General features: G+C 43.2%; 1 protein-coding gene across 3 annotated transcripts in view; it reads left to right on the top strand.

The window, feature by feature from the left end:
• The window catches only part of ralgapa2 (Ral GTPase activating protein catalytic subunit alpha 2), a 110,469-nt gene that overhangs the window by 56,943 nt on the left and 36,615 nt on the right, over window positions 1-16,911 (top strand). For all 3 annotated transcript variants that reach the window (XR_003691049.1, XM_028565089.1, XM_028565090.1), the window contains exons 28-38: window positions 13-121; window positions 2,071-2,181; window positions 2,596-2,664; window positions 2,920-3,057; window positions 5,358-5,535; window positions 7,005-7,842; window positions 8,504-8,575; window positions 9,326-9,449; window positions 9,557-9,712; window positions 12,435-12,593; window positions 16,243-16,370. Coding sequence is in view for 2 of the 3 variants with exons in the window: in XM_028565089.1 (XP_028420890.1) it covers window positions 13-121; window positions 2,071-2,181; window positions 2,596-2,664; window positions 2,920-3,057; window positions 5,358-5,535; window positions 7,005-7,842; window positions 8,504-8,575; window positions 9,326-9,449; window positions 9,557-9,712; window positions 12,435-12,593; window positions 16,243-16,370 (2,082 nt within the window). In the remaining variant the exon portion in view is untranslated. The remainder of the gene's footprint in view (window positions 1-12; window positions 122-2,070; window positions 2,182-2,595; window positions 2,665-2,919; window positions 3,058-5,357; window positions 5,536-7,004; window positions 7,843-8,503; window positions 8,576-9,325; window positions 9,450-9,556; window positions 9,713-12,434; window positions 12,594-16,242; window positions 16,371-16,911) is intronic.

Genomic DNA, 16,911 nt, shown 5'->3' with positions numbered 1-16,911 from the left:
TCTGTCATTTAGATGCATTGCTGTGTGCAGTCTTGGTCTGTGGGTGTGTGAGGAGCTCATGCAGAAGAACATCCACCACCAGGTGAAAGATGCCATCAATGTTCTGGGAGTCACACTGAAGGTCAGTGACCCTCTGGAAGCTTCATCGCATCATCAATGAATTTGCACTTTGATATCTGCTAAATTATGTGTACAATATGATTTATAGAAAACAATTGCATCATGGGCAGTGTTGACAATGGTAACTGTGGCAAACATTCTGAATAGAATACATAACTGTTATCCAGTGTTTTTAAACAAATGTATGTCTTTTCTTGTTGTACCACACAAGCCCCATAGTGTTTAGCTCAAACAGAAATCATAGTTGATTACATAAATGGACTTCAGGACAATTTCAACATAGTGAGTGGACAGAAAGTGTGAGAATAAAATGTGTAGTGATGTGACTCATGGGCATATTTTGGAAGAGCCCTCTTTTCTCCCTGAGTGAAGAGATGCAGAGAACCAGTGGTGGCTGTTTTTTGTGTGGGGGGTGGGGGGTTCATGGAAAAGGGTTTGGGGCGGTGGCGTAATTTCCAGGCTGCTCGCTCTCAGTAGATGTGGACCAATTTAAGCAGCTACATCTCCCAGCTTCCTGCTCGCGCAACCCCCCCCCCCTTCTCTAATGGAGCAGTAATCACTCCCCTGTACAACTTGACACACAGACGTAGCCAGCCCCAAAATAGAGTGTACAGGCTGGGTGGGGGATCTAGGGGGAAGAGTGGCACTGAGAGTCTCTTTTCTAAAAGCAGGTGCTGAACTCTCAGGGCCCATTTTTGTGTTTGGCCATTTCTGCACTCCCCACATTGTCTGCCCTTGTTACATGTTGAGAGGCATTCAGCTAGAAGAAATGGGAAATTCTATTTCTCCACAAAGAATTTTAAATTGCTAAAGAAATCCACATTTGAAAGAAAATTGTCAACAGCTCATTTCTTTTCTGCAATGAGTCTGGAGAAAATGAGCCATAGTTTGAAGTGGAAATGAAATTACGCTGAGTACATGCACAGTAAGTGAAAAACTAAATTTAAGGGAAATTACTAAGAATTTTGTTACAGTCAGTGTGTCCCTAAACTTCTTCAACCAGCAATGTCCCTCTGCTTTTTTTGGAGTTTTGGTATTTTGGTAACACAAATCCAAAAAGGGGATGTGTAATCAACAAAATGATCAGTGTTACTTTCGGGATGATACATTTAATAAGATTGAAGCCTGGGAATTTGCAAATAATAAATGTTCTGCCTCAAGAACACACGTCACAGGCAAGACACTTTGTATATACATGTACATCATTTTTGTGCTTATGTGTATCTATGAAGTTGTGTCCGGTTTTGAAATATGTTCATATATGTTTTGTCCTGGCTGTAAAAACAGCAGCAACATCAACCTTTTTTTTACAGTTAATTATTATGTTTAAGTTACAGTGTGGAGTCAGCTTTAAAGGCATAGCGTAGTGTATGTATCAGGTGGCTAGGTATTGTTTGTATCCTAATTAATGAACTAGCCATTTAGAGTTTCTGTTTAGATCATTTGATTCTGTATTGACAGATTGTGAGCAATTTAGGAGACTCCAGTATTATTTACTTTGTGCTTATTTTTTTTAATTGCTTAGATTATAAATGGGTGGCCAGCTAGCACCAATTTTGAGAATTGCCTCAGAGATTAGGATTTCTCTAAGCACCTTTTCTCTTAATCTTGGAACAAGGAAGAACTGCTCTCAATAACAATCACATTGTTAGTTAAACAAGCAAGCAAAAAATCTGATGATGGCCAGTAACTGCAAAACATTGAGCCAAGGGTATCTTCACTCAGCCTGCTAGCATGTCTGGATTTCCAGCAGAGGGAATGTACAATGTGTCACAGCAACAATGTCCAGGCAGTTGAAATAAAAGTCTGCTCCAAGAATGTACATGTATAACAGGAGAATACTGGTTAATCATCAAAAATGTTCTCTATGTTAATGCTTTCTTAATATAAAAGGAGCCAAATTCTTTGCATTCTTGACTAGTTCTTGCCCTTATTCGTTTGTTTGTCCAGTTTGGAAACAAAGCAGTGGCTCAAGTGGCCTGTGACGTGTTTCAGCTGCTCATCTCTCACTGGGAACATCTCCAGAGGTTGGAGCCCACTCTGCCTAAGAAAATAATTGAGGTAACACACTCTTACATACACGTGTGCGTGTGTGTTATTGTGCGTGCGTGCGTGCCCGTGCGCGCACACACACACACACACACACACACACACACACACACACACACACACACACACACACACACACACACACACACACACACACACACACACACACACACACACACACACACAGTTCAATTGCCAGTAGCCATTAGGGGCCTGTGAGAACATATTATGAGTAAGAAATTGAGTGAAAGATTCCTATCATGTCACTTAAGCTTTTAAATGCAAGTCTTACATTAGTCATTACTCATGCATATGCATACTCTACATCTCATGGCATCACATCCATTTTAGCACACAGCCCTAACTCAGCTGATGAATAGGAGTGTGTCATCCAATTATCTTTCTCCTTGTTTTGTCCCAACACAGATCTTTGTGGCTACAATAGCCTTTTTGTTGCCTAGCGCAGAGCACTCAACAGTGGAAGCAGACAAAAAGGTACATGTTGGAAAGGGGGAGACTAGACTGAGATCTAAAGGCCCTTGATCTATCATGTAGGAATGGTGCATTTGCAGAGGAATGTTTCTGCTTAAGTGATTGGTTTTCTTTTCCTCTCTTTACCTCTGTATTTTCTGTCCTTGCAGTTCTCCTCTATTACATGTTGTTTCTCAGGAACTGCCTAGCTCTGTTTTGCTGTATTAATATAATTTTGCTTTGTAGTTTGTTGACCAAATATAGTTCTTATTTTCTCAGTTGATGGTGTCACTGCTGCTCTGCCTGTTGGACTGGTGCATGGCCGTTCCCCTGAGTCTGCTGCTGGAGCCCATCACCATGCCTTCGCTGGACGACCGCACATCCCACAAGGCCCCGCTGCTGGACTACATCTACAGGGTGTGTAGACTCACTGGCAGCTGGGAGTTGGGAAAAGCTGAAAGTTTCAGTTACAACAAACAAACATGAAGAATGGCCACTCTTTTACTACCGACTGCTTTCTAATATCTTCTGAAACATACATAGTGTTTACCCGCAGACACAACAACTTCAGCTTTGACTCCTCCACCCCCACCCCACCAAATGGGATTGCCACTTTAATTAGACTCACCTACACCGTGACCTCATGACTATGCCTCATTTAACATTATAGTGGCACAACAGCATAGAGGCACACGCCATAGCTGACGCATGCGATTGGCATTTATCATATGCAGGAAACCCTTACAACTTGCTTTGTAGTAGCATATACTACATTTGTTTAAAACAAAACAGCAAAATATGCAGTATTCAATAGTAGTCCTCTGAATTTGTCCCTCTAACCTTTTATTTTATGGTCTGACCCTGAGGATGAGGGCCAAGCTTCAGGCACAAATGAATGAGGTATTATTCATTCCCTCCTGTCTGGGCAGATGCGGTCAACAGCAGATCTTTGTAAGGATGTCACCCCTGATAAGAAATGGTCCAATTATTCAAACAGGACCCTTTGTCCACTTGATAAGCTCAGGCTATAAACGCTTGTCCTGGAGATTTGAATGGAATATGTCTTAATATGAGAGCGACTGCAGCTGCTATGAAAGCAAAGACAATTTGGCATGATTGGTTGTCTATCACCACACAAAGGCATGGCCCCTCTGGGTTTAATTGGAAATAATATATTAAGCAAGGCATCACAAGGTGTGACAATATTAATGCAATATCAAGAGTGAAATCTATACATTTCAACAGATACCTTGGCTGCCATTTATTCTCTATAGCAAACCGAGAATAGCTTCCCTATTATAAAACATCTCCCCTTTTATTCCATCACTGGCATTGTGTCACTGACAAGGTAGCAGGGAGTGTCCATTTATTTTTCATGCTTCACCTTCCTTTAATTACAGTTTTTATATTTAAAAAGGCTTATTAAATACCAAGCCATCAAACACTAGCACAATACAGCTAATGAAAAGGTTGTCATGCTATTCGTCCTGAGGTAAAAAGAAAAGTGAGGAAAGTTGTTATTGGTGACTAACTGCATGCAGATCGATGTGAAGCAACATTGCATTAGACGTCATTGGTTCACTGGAGTCCGGCTCAAGCTTCTCCATCTGCTCCCTCAGCCTGCCTCGGTAACCAGCTGCACCACCCGTGTGTGTGAGTGTTGTGTGTGTGTGTGTCTCTTAATGTCTCTGTTTGTGTTTTAATTATTTGATTTATGTCTACACATAAGTGGATTTGTGTATGGCCAATATGTGCCCTAACTACAGTATGCACTGGACTGTATGTTACCTTCCAGGAACTGTTGCTATGCAAAGTGCAGTCACTTAGTTGTCAAGCAGAGCTGCGGGTTTCCCCCCTCCCTTTCTATCTCTCCACCTCTCCACAGAGGAAGCTCTTTGGGGCTTTGGTGTAACAGCTGTTTGGTTCAGGTCTTTTCAGCTTCAAGCCTCCAGTCCCTCCCCCATGCACACAGAGGTCTGCTCGGTAGAATCATCCACATACTGTCTACATCACACACACAATACTGTTTCAGATGGCAGGGCCAGCCTGCCTCTCAGAGCATCTCTCAGCCAAGTTTGAGCGTATGTGTGCACTGAATGGGATTAGCCTTTGCATGGCTTTACCCAAGTTGCTCTACTCTGAATGAGAGGCCCCCTCATATACATACATTAGACATATGTTTTGCACGCTCACATGCAGCACCTTACATCCACTCAGATTATACAGTATGCAGGTGTGTTTGTGTGTGTGGCTATGTGTGCATGTTTGTGGTAGGAGCTGAGCATAAGAATAAAGTCTTAATTAAATCAAACCGTGTAAACCTGTCCATGGTTGTGATCAACTGCCCCCAGCGCGCCTTATCTAGCCCTGCCAACGGAGGCTCTGCCATCTGTTATGTAGATCGATACACTCACACATCACAGGAGAAATGGATTAGTGGCAATAAAGACCCTCTTTTTGCTCCTCTCCCTCTATTCTTCCATGGCCTTATGATGTAAATGGACTATATATTCCTCTTTTCATATGCTTCTGGATAATGTAAAGCTAGAGCAGGCCTGCAGGAGTGTCACTGTGCATTGTCTCACCAGACACCACCATATGTAACAGGATGTTGACTTTACACATCAAAGTGCCTGTAACTGTCATTCTGTACAAAAACTACCTAGGCACACTAAATCTGAATCACCAAGTACTACCTTTTCTCTACTGTTCCTCAGGTGCTGCACTGCTGTGTGTCCGGCTCCAACCTGCACACCCAACAGAGCCACTACCTCCTCAGCCTGTCAGACTTGTCCACTGACTATGACCTCATGTTGGGTCAGGTTAAGAGCTTCGAGCCACTACACTCCCAGACAACCACCAACGACTTCGGCAACCTGCTCACTGTAGCTGAGGGTAAGGACATTGAGCCTTCCTGATGACCCTTTTTACCGTCCACTGTGTGAAAGATTGCACTGGGCTGGCAGAAAAAATGACGATGATGGGATGCATAGTATGTGTGTATGTCATTATGTGTGGGAGAGTGAAAACTCAGTTGGCTGTCAGCTGTCGCATCATATCTTATCGCTAGATGACTATCTCTGATCACTTTTTTCACACACTACTTCATTTCAGCTCCTACTGTGCTTCTGACAGACCACAGGGACACATATTCCCCCCCCCCCCCACCAAAAAAAAAAATCCAAAAAAGGATTACAGGGAAAAGCAAACTGAGTAGCCTATCCATTTGGAGCCTCTCCATTAAATGTCAACATCTTATTAAAAGTATGAAAAGGAAATCAACCAGCACAGGGAATGGAATGTTCGCATTAGTACTTAGCCCTAGAGAGAAGACCCATTATGGGGTTCGAATAAAAATGTGATTTATTTTTTTTTCTTTCTTCTTTTTTGTGACCTTGTGATTCCATTAGGCAATGTATTTCTCTCTCTCTCTCTCTCTCTCTCTCTCTCTCTCTCTCTCTCTCTCTCTCTCTCTCTCTCTCTCTCTCTCTCTCTCTCTCTCTCTCTCTCATGTCCTCAACTTCTGAAAAGTCCTTAGAGCCTAAATACAAAGTGCAGTCTACTGAAACAATGTAAGAAACTTTAACAGTAGCTTTTGCCTGGAAACATTTCACCACACCTCTGCTTTCTGGGGCACAGCTGCACAGATTCTTACTAGAAATAACAAAACACTATCAAAAGGGCAAACCAAAGAGTGCCGACCTAGTTATATTCATGTCCCCACCTCATATTGATCAAGTTACATCAAAGGGCTAGTGCATCTCTAATGCAGCTTGGCCTGCTTTCTAAAGAGCTTTCTCCACTTTGATGGGGGGTGATGGTATTGATAGTACTGTCACAATGCAAGAGTGCATCTTCTTGTTTTTCCTACATCACTGCAGAATAAAGCATGGCATGCCTTTCACTTGGGAGTACAAACCTGTGAATTTACATAAATGCAATTCACTAAGTAGAGTCCTATTAAGCAGCCTGTAAAGATGGTGGTTCTCATTAGCACTCAGCCAGTCTCAACACATGTCCATTGTAAGAAGACTCAATGGGCTTTTCAAAGTTGTCTCTCATGACTAGATGCTACCTACTTAGGTGTGCTGGCCAAGCTATTGTGAGAAATGAATAAAGTACCCCTATTATTATTCATAAATGAGATTTGGCTTTGTATAAAAAAGAGCTAACACAAATGTGGGGGGTTTTGAAATATGGTTAGCAAAGTGTGCATTGAATGTATTATAAAAGATAGACCCATGTGCAGCTTATTCTAAACCCATCGGTAACTTTAACCATTGAGCACGTTTTACAATTACTAATGTGTTTTCCATCAGAGATGTCTCATTATTTTTATCTCTCTGCCCTCTTGCTTCCACCAGAAAAGCGACGCCGGAACATGGAGCTGATTCCCCTGACAGCACGAATGATCATGACACACCTGGTGAACCATCTGGGCCATCATCCGCTGAGCGGTGGCCCAGCCCTTCTGCATAGCCTTGTGAGCGAGAACCACGACAACCCATATGTGGAGTCATCCGAGCTGTCCTCCGAGGTCTTCAAAAGCCCCAACCTGCAGCTGTTTGTCTTCAATGACAGCACGCTAGTGTCCTATCTGCAGATCCCGGCAGAGACCCCCACTGTCGGACAGCCCCCCAAACCTTCCTCCCAAGTGCGTGTAATCGTCCGGGACATCTCGGGCAAATACTCGTGGGATGGCGCAATCCTCTATTGCACAACCCAGGAAGACTCTCTTGATCCAGGAGTTTTTAATGGAGTTGATCGCCCTCTTTCTACTACTTCTACTACTGTTGCTCACAGCAGAAACCAGCCCAACTCTCCAACAAAGGGACCGTACAAAAATCACTGCTCCGTCTTGGACTCCCTCTCTGACTGCTGTGAGGAGGAAGAGATAGATATTCTGAATACACTTTTGGAGGACCTAGGTCAAAGCAGCCCAGAATGCCTGCCCCAGCCACAACTCAGGCTCAACCAGCCAGCCCCCTCACCCCATGGCATGAACCTAGAGCAAGAGAGCGCCATCCTGGAGGCCATTCTGCGTCAGACTCAGCAGGAGGAAGAGCAAGTAAGGAGGTGGGATGCTGATGTAAGCTTTCGGGCAGCCTGCCAGAAGGAACCTTCCCACCAGGAACCAAAAGCTCCTTTCTACTTCTGCCGGCTGCTGCTTAATGACCTTGGCATGAACTCTTGGGACCGCAGGTACTCTACCAACTGAAATTGGCTACAATCACTGGTCAGGTTTGCACTGTTCTAGAAGAAGAAAGAGAAAAACAGAGGAAAGTGGGGTTGTAAGAAGTCATATAGGGATCTGTTGCTTATTTGTCTCTCAATGTATTTCTTTTATCGTTTAGTCTGCACACCTACATCTTACATGTAACCAGTATGACGGACAAAATAACCTCTGCAGTCTAATACCATTTTTGAACCCAAGTTACTTCCTTCATCCTCAAAGTAACTGATGTTTGCTTGTTACTCAAAGAGAGAAAGAGCAAAGTTAAAAGCACTGTGGAGTCTAGGGTCTTAATCTCCTCTCCACAGGATAAGAGTGCCCAGCTGTTTTCACTAAGGTCTACCTTGCAGAGCTATATCTTTGTCGTGCTACCCCGTAAATTAAAAGCTTACACCTCTTAATGGTGATGGTACAACGTGCACACAGCTAGGAGATTGCTGTTTGCACCTGTGCCTTTTTGCTGTTGTTAATCTTGTCTTCAAAACAAAACTTTGGTTAAAAACAGGTTTTTCTTTGAAAATTGGCTAGTAGATTATACCACTTTTTCAAAAGCATGGCAGTTTCCTGAATTGTGTTTTATATACAGAGTTGAAAGTATGACGTTTAATCAACACTGTTTTTGTCAAACAGGAAAAGTTTCCATTTGTTGAAGAAAAACTTCAAACTCTTAAGGGAACTGAAGAACTTGGATTCCAGGAAGTGGTAATACCTTTATAAATTCCATGTGGAATTGTATAAATATCTAATCATCAAACTGTCACTGCAGCTTCTTGTTTCCACATAAGTGAAATTAGCACTGGTTATAAATCATACAGTTACTCCAAACAGATTATATTGCCCCCTCCCTCCCTTCCCAATGATCTTTCTAATTTGTACCATCTCCTGTTGATCACAGCCATGGAAGTCTCCCACTATCGCTCTTGCTGTCTTTCTCTTACCATGTCTCTCTTAGTCCAATCAATAAGTACATCACACATTGCTAATGACAGGAGCTTATTAAAGATTTCCCTTAGGACTGGACTTCATTCTCCCAGATGGCCAGACTTGGTTGGGCAATAACAACCTGTGCTCAAGCATGCAAAGTGCCCTAAATCTACCCCAGCATGATTTACTGCCATGGCAACAGGGAAGTAGATGGGGGCCTTTGCTGCCATTCTTTTTTTAAATCATGTTAGAGCTGGAGAGTTTTGAAAGAAATTGCAGACAAATGTGTTTTTTTCACATTCTGATCTCCTGATGTTATTTGACACCCTAATTAGACTTACACACACAATTAACCTTGATAAGAAAGGTGTACTGTAGTGTTTTTGACTCATTGGATTCGCGTTTCAAAGCATTTTCATCTGAAGTGGGTAGAATAGTGAGAAGCTTTTCAAGTTCCATTGCGTTTATAAAATTGGCTGCTGTGTTGTTGTTCTTTTTAATATTGCTACTATATGTTTTGTTCTGTAGTCGAGAGACACACAAGATTGCTGTGTTCTACATTGGAGAGGGCCAAGAGGACAAGTGCTCCATTTTGTCGAACAGCGCAGGCAGCCAGGCCTATGAAGACTTTGTTTCTGGACTGGGATGGGAGGTACCAAAACCACACCCTCAAAGCAACACACCCTCTGTGTCCACAGATAGAGCAGAAATATGCACACATTGCACAATGCACGCTAAAATTGTCCATGTATCCCTCAGGTGGATCTGGCTACACACTGCGGCTTTATGGGTGGCCTCCAGAGGAATGGCAGCACAGGTCTAACGGCTCCTTACTATGCTACCTCCACCGTGGAAGCCATCTTCCACGTCTCCACTCGTATGCCATCTGATTCTGATGACTGCCTCACCAAAAAGGTAAAAAGGTCCTGTATCTGTTTTTAGCCTGTTATAACTTTTGACAGTTCCTGCCTGTCCGTGACTTTTGGATTATCGTAACATGTATAAATTGCACAGCTTAAATCCAAAGTATGCCTGGAATAAGGAGAAAATACTGCTTTTCCTGTTTGATGCGTGAAATGGCTATACATTCCTTCCTGCCCATAGCATAATGTTGTTGTAGCCTTCAGCTCTGTGTTAAGCTGTGATCAGGAGGTGTGACTCCAGAGTGCGGGCATTGATTAGTGACCCTGGCCAGGCAGGCCTGAGGAGTAGAGAGTTGCAGGCGTGTGAGTGAAGAGAGGGCATGTGCCGCTGCAGTAATGACTATGATTCTGCTAGCCCCTGCCCCCCTCCCTGTGTGCTGTGACCAGGGCCTGGATTCAGCCATTAGCTCTCCCTGCTAGGGCAGGCGCCGGCCGGATGCCGGCAGGATCCTTTTATCCAATTCCTGCTGCCGCCACAGGAGCGATCGATTGTGTTCTGCAGTGGGATTCTGAGCTGTAGTGCACCAGTAGCAGTTAGCACGAAGAAATGAGCCACAAGGCCCCTGCCCGTGCTGCCAATCTTCTCATACGGTACCCTGCTGAGAAGGGAAATTCATCAGGCTCTCCTCATATCCAACCCCCCTCCAGTCCTCCACAGACCTTCCCCCTCTCACAAATAACCCCCTACTCATTCCAAACCCATCCTGAACCTGCTTAGTGACCGCAAAAATTAGTTAGCCTGAGTAAAGATTTTGACTTTGGTTGGCCAGAGTGAGGCGCTGGAGGGGTGGCTATACCCAGAGTGGAGTGTGCTGCCACTCTTCTTCCTACCATTTTATTGGAAACTTCTGTAAGTGCTCATGCTCATCTTGCACAGACCTCCACACAAGCCACAGGCTGTACAGAAATTGGCTGGCTGGCTGGCTGCATGCATAGATGCGTCAGAAAATGATGGCAGGGCAGAGAGAAAGTGGTATGAAGAATTGGATTGAGAAACGGGCTTCGTCTGTGTCCAACTAGGACATTCCCTGTCAATTTAAAAATAACACGTTTAGTCCAGCAGTCACCCACTTTACTGGCTGTAGCCATAGAGGCATACTGTAGGGGAGCGACGGATAGGGGAGCTCTCACTGGGCAGATTGCCTGTTTGAAGACGATGGAGGGAAAAAAACAAACCACTAAACCAAAAAGAAAAGAGGGAAAACCATGAATTCTTCAATCCAATTGTGGTTTTTAGGGCAGTGCATGCTGCTGCAGTAGCAGCTGCTTCAGTAATGTGGTTATAGAAGCAACCTGCAGGGTTGGGGTCAGGCCATGTAGACCGTGTGTGTCTGTGTGTGTGTCTGTCTGTGTGTGTGTGTCCGTCCACTGCTTAACTGTGCTGCTGCTGCTGCAGGTTGGTTTTATAAGAAGCCTCTTGTGTTCTGGGTTCCTCTGGTCTGCTATCTCCATCTAGGCTTTGTGGGCAGTCAACAAGGGCTAATTGGACAAGAGCCTTTGACTTGAATCACATTTCATAAAAGAAGTCTCAAACATTTGGATGTGATTAACAAGGGCGTAAATAGATTGGTGCAAAAGATGATTGACTAGAGCATAAGCATACTCATTAAACTTGTGATTAAGCTCATCCAAATGCTAATATCTTAACCCAAATTAACATCCGAGTGTTGATTGTCTCCCGCAAATGCATATTCAACATTTCTTTCTGAAATTGTCCCAGTGACTGACCTGGTTGGTACCTGCTGATCCTTGGACAGACAGACTGAACTGGCAGGCTCCAGTAATCAGCATGCCGTGGATTTGTTTAAGATTACCGTATTACCATAATTAAGGGCTTATAATAGAATGTGCTATTTGCATTTTTGGTGGCGAGGGCATGTTTCTTAATGGCTCATTAGGCCCACAGTACACTGGCAGATGTTTTCTTCTGAGTAGAGGCTCACTTTTCATTGTCCATGATACCCCAGAAAACAACACAGGGCTACCAGCTAATAAGTGATTTATACTGTGGAATATAATGGGGCTGTGTCCCTTTATTTTTTTACTTTGGGAAGGAGGAACGCTGTTTACCTATTTCAAACTAGCATCAGCCAATTTCCTGTCATTTAAGTATACCGTACCTTCTTGTCCTGCCCAGTTTAATTTGGGTACGTGAATAGAGTGGAAATGGGAAGCAATTTAATCTCTGATGGGAAAAGTCAATTGGATTTGAATTATTTGGTTTTGAAATGCTCAATTTAGTTCATTTTGTGTTTGCAATTTGAATTTGTAATGAAAAGGCTATAAAAAGAGTCAAAACCAGAGCCCATTGTTTGTTTGTTTTAAATGTTTGTGATTTAGTTAGAAGCAGTTACGATGCTCTTGCACCTGCTGCAAGTTTTATCTTAACGATACAACAACAATGCTTATAACAGAATAAAACATTAAATAAAATATTGCTGTATGCAGTGAAAAAGCCAGTTACGGCACTTTATTTATGGAACCTCCACTGATCTGTCAGCAGTAAATGATGTTGTATTATCCCCTTCTACATACCTCTTACACCTCCGTTCACTCCTTAGCCTTCAAGAGGTGTGGGCCAAAGGTACTAGCTGGATAAACCCAGTGGCATGCCCTATTTCACTAAATATGTGTTCTTGTCAACATCACCATAGGGATGAAAATTACCTGCACTCACCAGGCACTTGATTAAACTGATTTTGTTTGTTTGGCAGTTGCGTCACCTGGGAAATGATGAGGTGCACATAGTGTGGTCAGAGCACACCAGGGACTACAGACGTGGCATCATCCCAACAGACTTTGGAGACGTGCTGATTATCATCTACCCAATGAAGAACCACATGTATTTCATCCAGATCATGAAGAAACCACAGGTAACCCTAACCCTAACCGGGGCGGACTGTCCTCAGTGCGTCCCAACCGCGTCGCATCACCAGGGTGGGGATTGGCTCACGTAAAAGGCATCAGGGCTCGGCAGCGATGTCGGCAACCCACCTGGCCGTCTTGAAACACGGACCAAGGAGTCTAAAACTTGCGCACGAGTCAGTGTCGCCCCGTGTCGCAGTGAAAGTGAGGGCCAGCGTGCACCGGCTGAGGTGGGATCCCGGCCCCTCGGGGTCGGGCGCACCACCGGCCCATCTCGCCCGCGCCATCGGGAAGGTGGAGCGTGAGCGCGTGCAGTAGGACCCGAAAGATGGTGAACTATGCCTGGGCAGGGTGAAGCCAGGAAACTCTGGTGAAGGCCCGTAGCGGTCCTGACGTGCAAATCGCTCTGTAGTGAATTTGCAGCCATAACCCCGCAAAAGGCCAAAATAGCCAATTTGGCTCTCTTTCTCTTCATTCTTCTCCTCCTCAACACCTTGTCATTAATGTTACGCTGCTATTACACAAACATTTTGAAATAAAAGCAAAAATGCTTCCATAACCTTCCTAACTTTAGTACAACAGCATGCTGCGTCTGATGTCATTGTTATTGTTCTTTTGCGCATGCGGGTCAGTTCGAAACCACAAACAGTTCACACTGGAATCTGATATAGGCCACATTTTAAAAGGTAATGTGAACAGCCAAACAAAAAATTGGATCTGAGCAAAAAATCTGAATTATGCATTAAGACTTGCAGTGTGAACGTTTCCAGGCACAATAAGCAAGAAAACCACTCAGGCTATTTTCAGCACTGAACTAATTTCAAGTCTTTGTTCACGTGTTAAAGCAGTCCTTTGTATTCGCTTCTTATTTAGACTTTTGCCATGAGTTTTATAGGTCCTTTCTCCTGTTCTGGTTTCTGTCTAAAGGCTCTCAGTTTCCCCTACTCCAGCTGTGCATTACCCACACTGTGGGTTTGTGCCCCCAGAGATGGTTACTATACTTTCCTGGCTAGCTTTCATCATTGCTACTCTGTAGAACTGCACTCAGATGTGTGGCCTTCCTGAGGATAGTGAAATTTCTAAAAATGGCTGCATTCAGATGTTCAGATATAGCCACAATATATTTTTATATGAACATTATTCAGCTAAAAACTATTTCTCCATAATATAATGTTTTTTTTATTCCTCACTGTTAAATGTACAAAATGTAACTTTCTGCCACTAGGGGTCTCTTAACCAAAACAATGGATTGTAAACACAGACGTTTGATGACGTTGGGAATTTGCGTGGAATTATGGGAGTTTTTATTGCTAAACACTATTATTGATTAGAATGCATCTGTTCACGGACGAGTTTACCCATTCAAGTTTATTCAAGTTACGTTTATTCTGGTATGCTAATAAAATAGCTGCAGTTTACCCAACATAATAACGTTTTTCTTGATTCAATCTGTATTGGTAGCTAGCTGTTTACCAGGCGGACGGGGTTTGTTGTAACGCTAGCTAGCTAGCTACTCAACGAGGCTGAGAGACGGGTGTGGGTGGGGATTGCAGGGGGAATCTCCAGGACGGCAAGGATATTCGATAGCCGTTGTCAGCAGCAGGAGAACATCTCCCAGCTGCCCGATTTCCCCCTCACTTTTCTGTAATCTTAGCTAACTATTCGTTTTGGTGCTTAACCCACTTTTTGTCAGGTTAACCGTAAAGACAGCTAAGCGAAGGGGGGAGAAATTCGGCAGGGAGGAGATTTTCGGTACAAACACCGGTAGCGCTAACGGCGACGTAGCTAGCTAACATTATGGATGGCTGATGTTGTGACAAGGATACCTGGGTCTGATATTCTCTGTTTCCTGACGCTTTATTAAAATGCCTTTAGCGTCATAAGCACCCGGCACCAGCAGGGGCTAACGGTAACTAGCTATTGCTACATGTCCCGGATGTGTTGTCAGCTTTCATCCCGATTGAAGTCTCTTTGTGCCGGGGGAGTGAGGCAGGCAGACCGGCGTGTGCTAGTTGGCTAAATTAGCATTAGATTAATCGTCTATCTATACAGCTAACATTAACGTTACTAGTGAACTTTTTCGTGGGTTAGCGCAGTGCTGCTTTTATCCATGGTCAAAACAATCCTACTACTAATAACTTTATGAGCGTGTTGAACAATGTTGTAACCCTATAATGTTATCCACCAAGCATTAGCTAGCATTAACATTAGCTACTTGTCAACCAGCACATACATTGTAGTAACATTAAGCTGGATTAATATTGATATGTATCAATAAATAAGGTTTCTGCTGTATTACTGTGTTGCAAAGTGGCATGTAATTAATCACAAAATGATGCCTTTTGGCAGAAAAAGCAGTGTTACCAATATTTTATTCTGTGACATTGTATGATTTACAATTACTCTCGAACGTAGCATCTGGGTGCCCATATTTTTGACGGAAGTTACGAGTAACTAGATGGTGAAAGGTTATATGACGCCACTGACGGGCTGTCTCAAAATAAAATAAAAGATTTCTCTGGGTTTACCATTTGATGGAAACATTTGGGATAGTGTAACTACACAACTCCAAAAAAATATATGACATAGGTATGGTCGTTTTTAGACATTTTAATGCAGAAAAGTGACATATTGTACCTTTAAATGTACAATATGTAATTTTCTGCCGCTCTGGGTCTCCATAGGGGTCTCTCGTGAAGTTGCATTGGATCATGGGAGTTATTGTCTTCATTGTTAAACAACCACCATTGCAGATAAAAAATTATTTTATATATCCTATCTCCTTATAACGTTATGGTACGGTTTAGCTACCAAGCATTAGCTTGAGCTACTTGTCACTGCAGCACATTGTAGTATGCCTCAACCCAGAAGAGGGTCTCAATAGCCTAAGCCCAGTTGGGAGAATGGCAGAGGCTGCCGTTGTTCTGTCCCCCAACCCCACCCCATGCAAGCCTGCAATTTCTTTTTTTTTTTTCAAAGTTCTGCAGCTTTAAATGCCTCCACCTCCAACAACCTGTACATCTATCTACTTAGGTTTATGTTAGTTTACACAGTGTCACACCAGTTCTCTAGCATGTGAATAATTGGTCTGTTTTATTTCTGGTTTAAATCCATGTATTGTATAATTTGACTGGTTATTATATGAGCTGAACTACCAAGTTGAAGACAGCAGGACCTTTTGGAGACTTTGACATTCACGTCAACTTCCAGGTCAACGACCATTGAGCCTCAGTGATTAAGGGCCCCCTTCCAATATGCATGGACAGACGCGTGTACCCACACACACTCACACGCTGCCGCTTAAATGCATATTGCTCCTTTTGTATTTGTTCAGTAGCTCAATATGAGGGCATTGTTTAGCATTGATTGTCATTTTAATTGCGTTTGCCTAACATTGATTCACATTAGATATGTGTGGTTGTCATGCAAAGTTAGATAAAAATCCAATTTCAACTTGAACCCTTGCCCTAAACAGATGGTGAAACTGTTTTAAAAAAATTTTAATCAACTCTTTTTAATTTTTTTGAGACATATACAATGACAAGAGACTGACAAAATTAACTTTGGATCAATGTGGAAATTTTGATGCCTCATGTTCTTTGTCCTTTTTTCTTATTCTTTTTTTTTTTTTTTTTTTTTTTGTCTTAACTTCTCCAGGTTCCTTTCTTCGGGCCTCTGTTTAATGGCGCTATCATCACTGGGATGCTGCTGCCAAGCTTGGTGCGGGCCACCTGTATCAACGCCAGCAGAGCTGTTAAGTCCCGGCTGACTCTCTACCAGAGCTTGTATCCTTTACTCCTCATGCCTTCTGCTTCATTTACTGTTCACTATCCCATACGGCCATGACTCATCAGCGGAATGCAATTTTTTTTTTTTTTTTTTTAAATCAACCTTTGACTACCCATCCAGCTGAGAGACCATTAAGGTCATGAGCATACATTTTTATGATGATTTCATTACATATATAACACCAGTGAGCTTACATTTTCAGCACCACCAGTGGCCCATTTGGGTAAATTCATTGAGACATGTGGCGTGCTTGTCACGTCAGCCAACGTACACAGCTGAATGCTGACACTGATCTTTATGGGCTGGCTGATTTACATACAGCTATTAGGCTGGGGCTGTTTCACAGCCTGGAGCAGCATGGGAGGTTGTGTGGGGATGTTTTGGGTAGTAGCACAGATAAGTGTCATCATCCATCACTATCGTTTTATGGAGCACAAGGAGAGGCAAAATAAGAGCACCCTCAACAAATGCATACGAGGGCATACAGACACAAGCGTACACATGCACATACTTGCTCTCATCCCTCCACCCATCCAT

Source organism: Perca flavescens, chromosome 20 (assembly GCF_004354835.1).
Source record: "Perca flavescens isolate YP-PL-M2 chromosome 20, PFLA_1.0, whole genome shotgun sequence".
NCBI classification, from domain to species: domain Eukaryota; kingdom Metazoa; phylum Chordata; class Actinopteri; order Perciformes; family Percidae; genus Perca; species Perca flavescens.
This window is presented reverse-complemented; position numbering and strand designations above follow the sequence as displayed.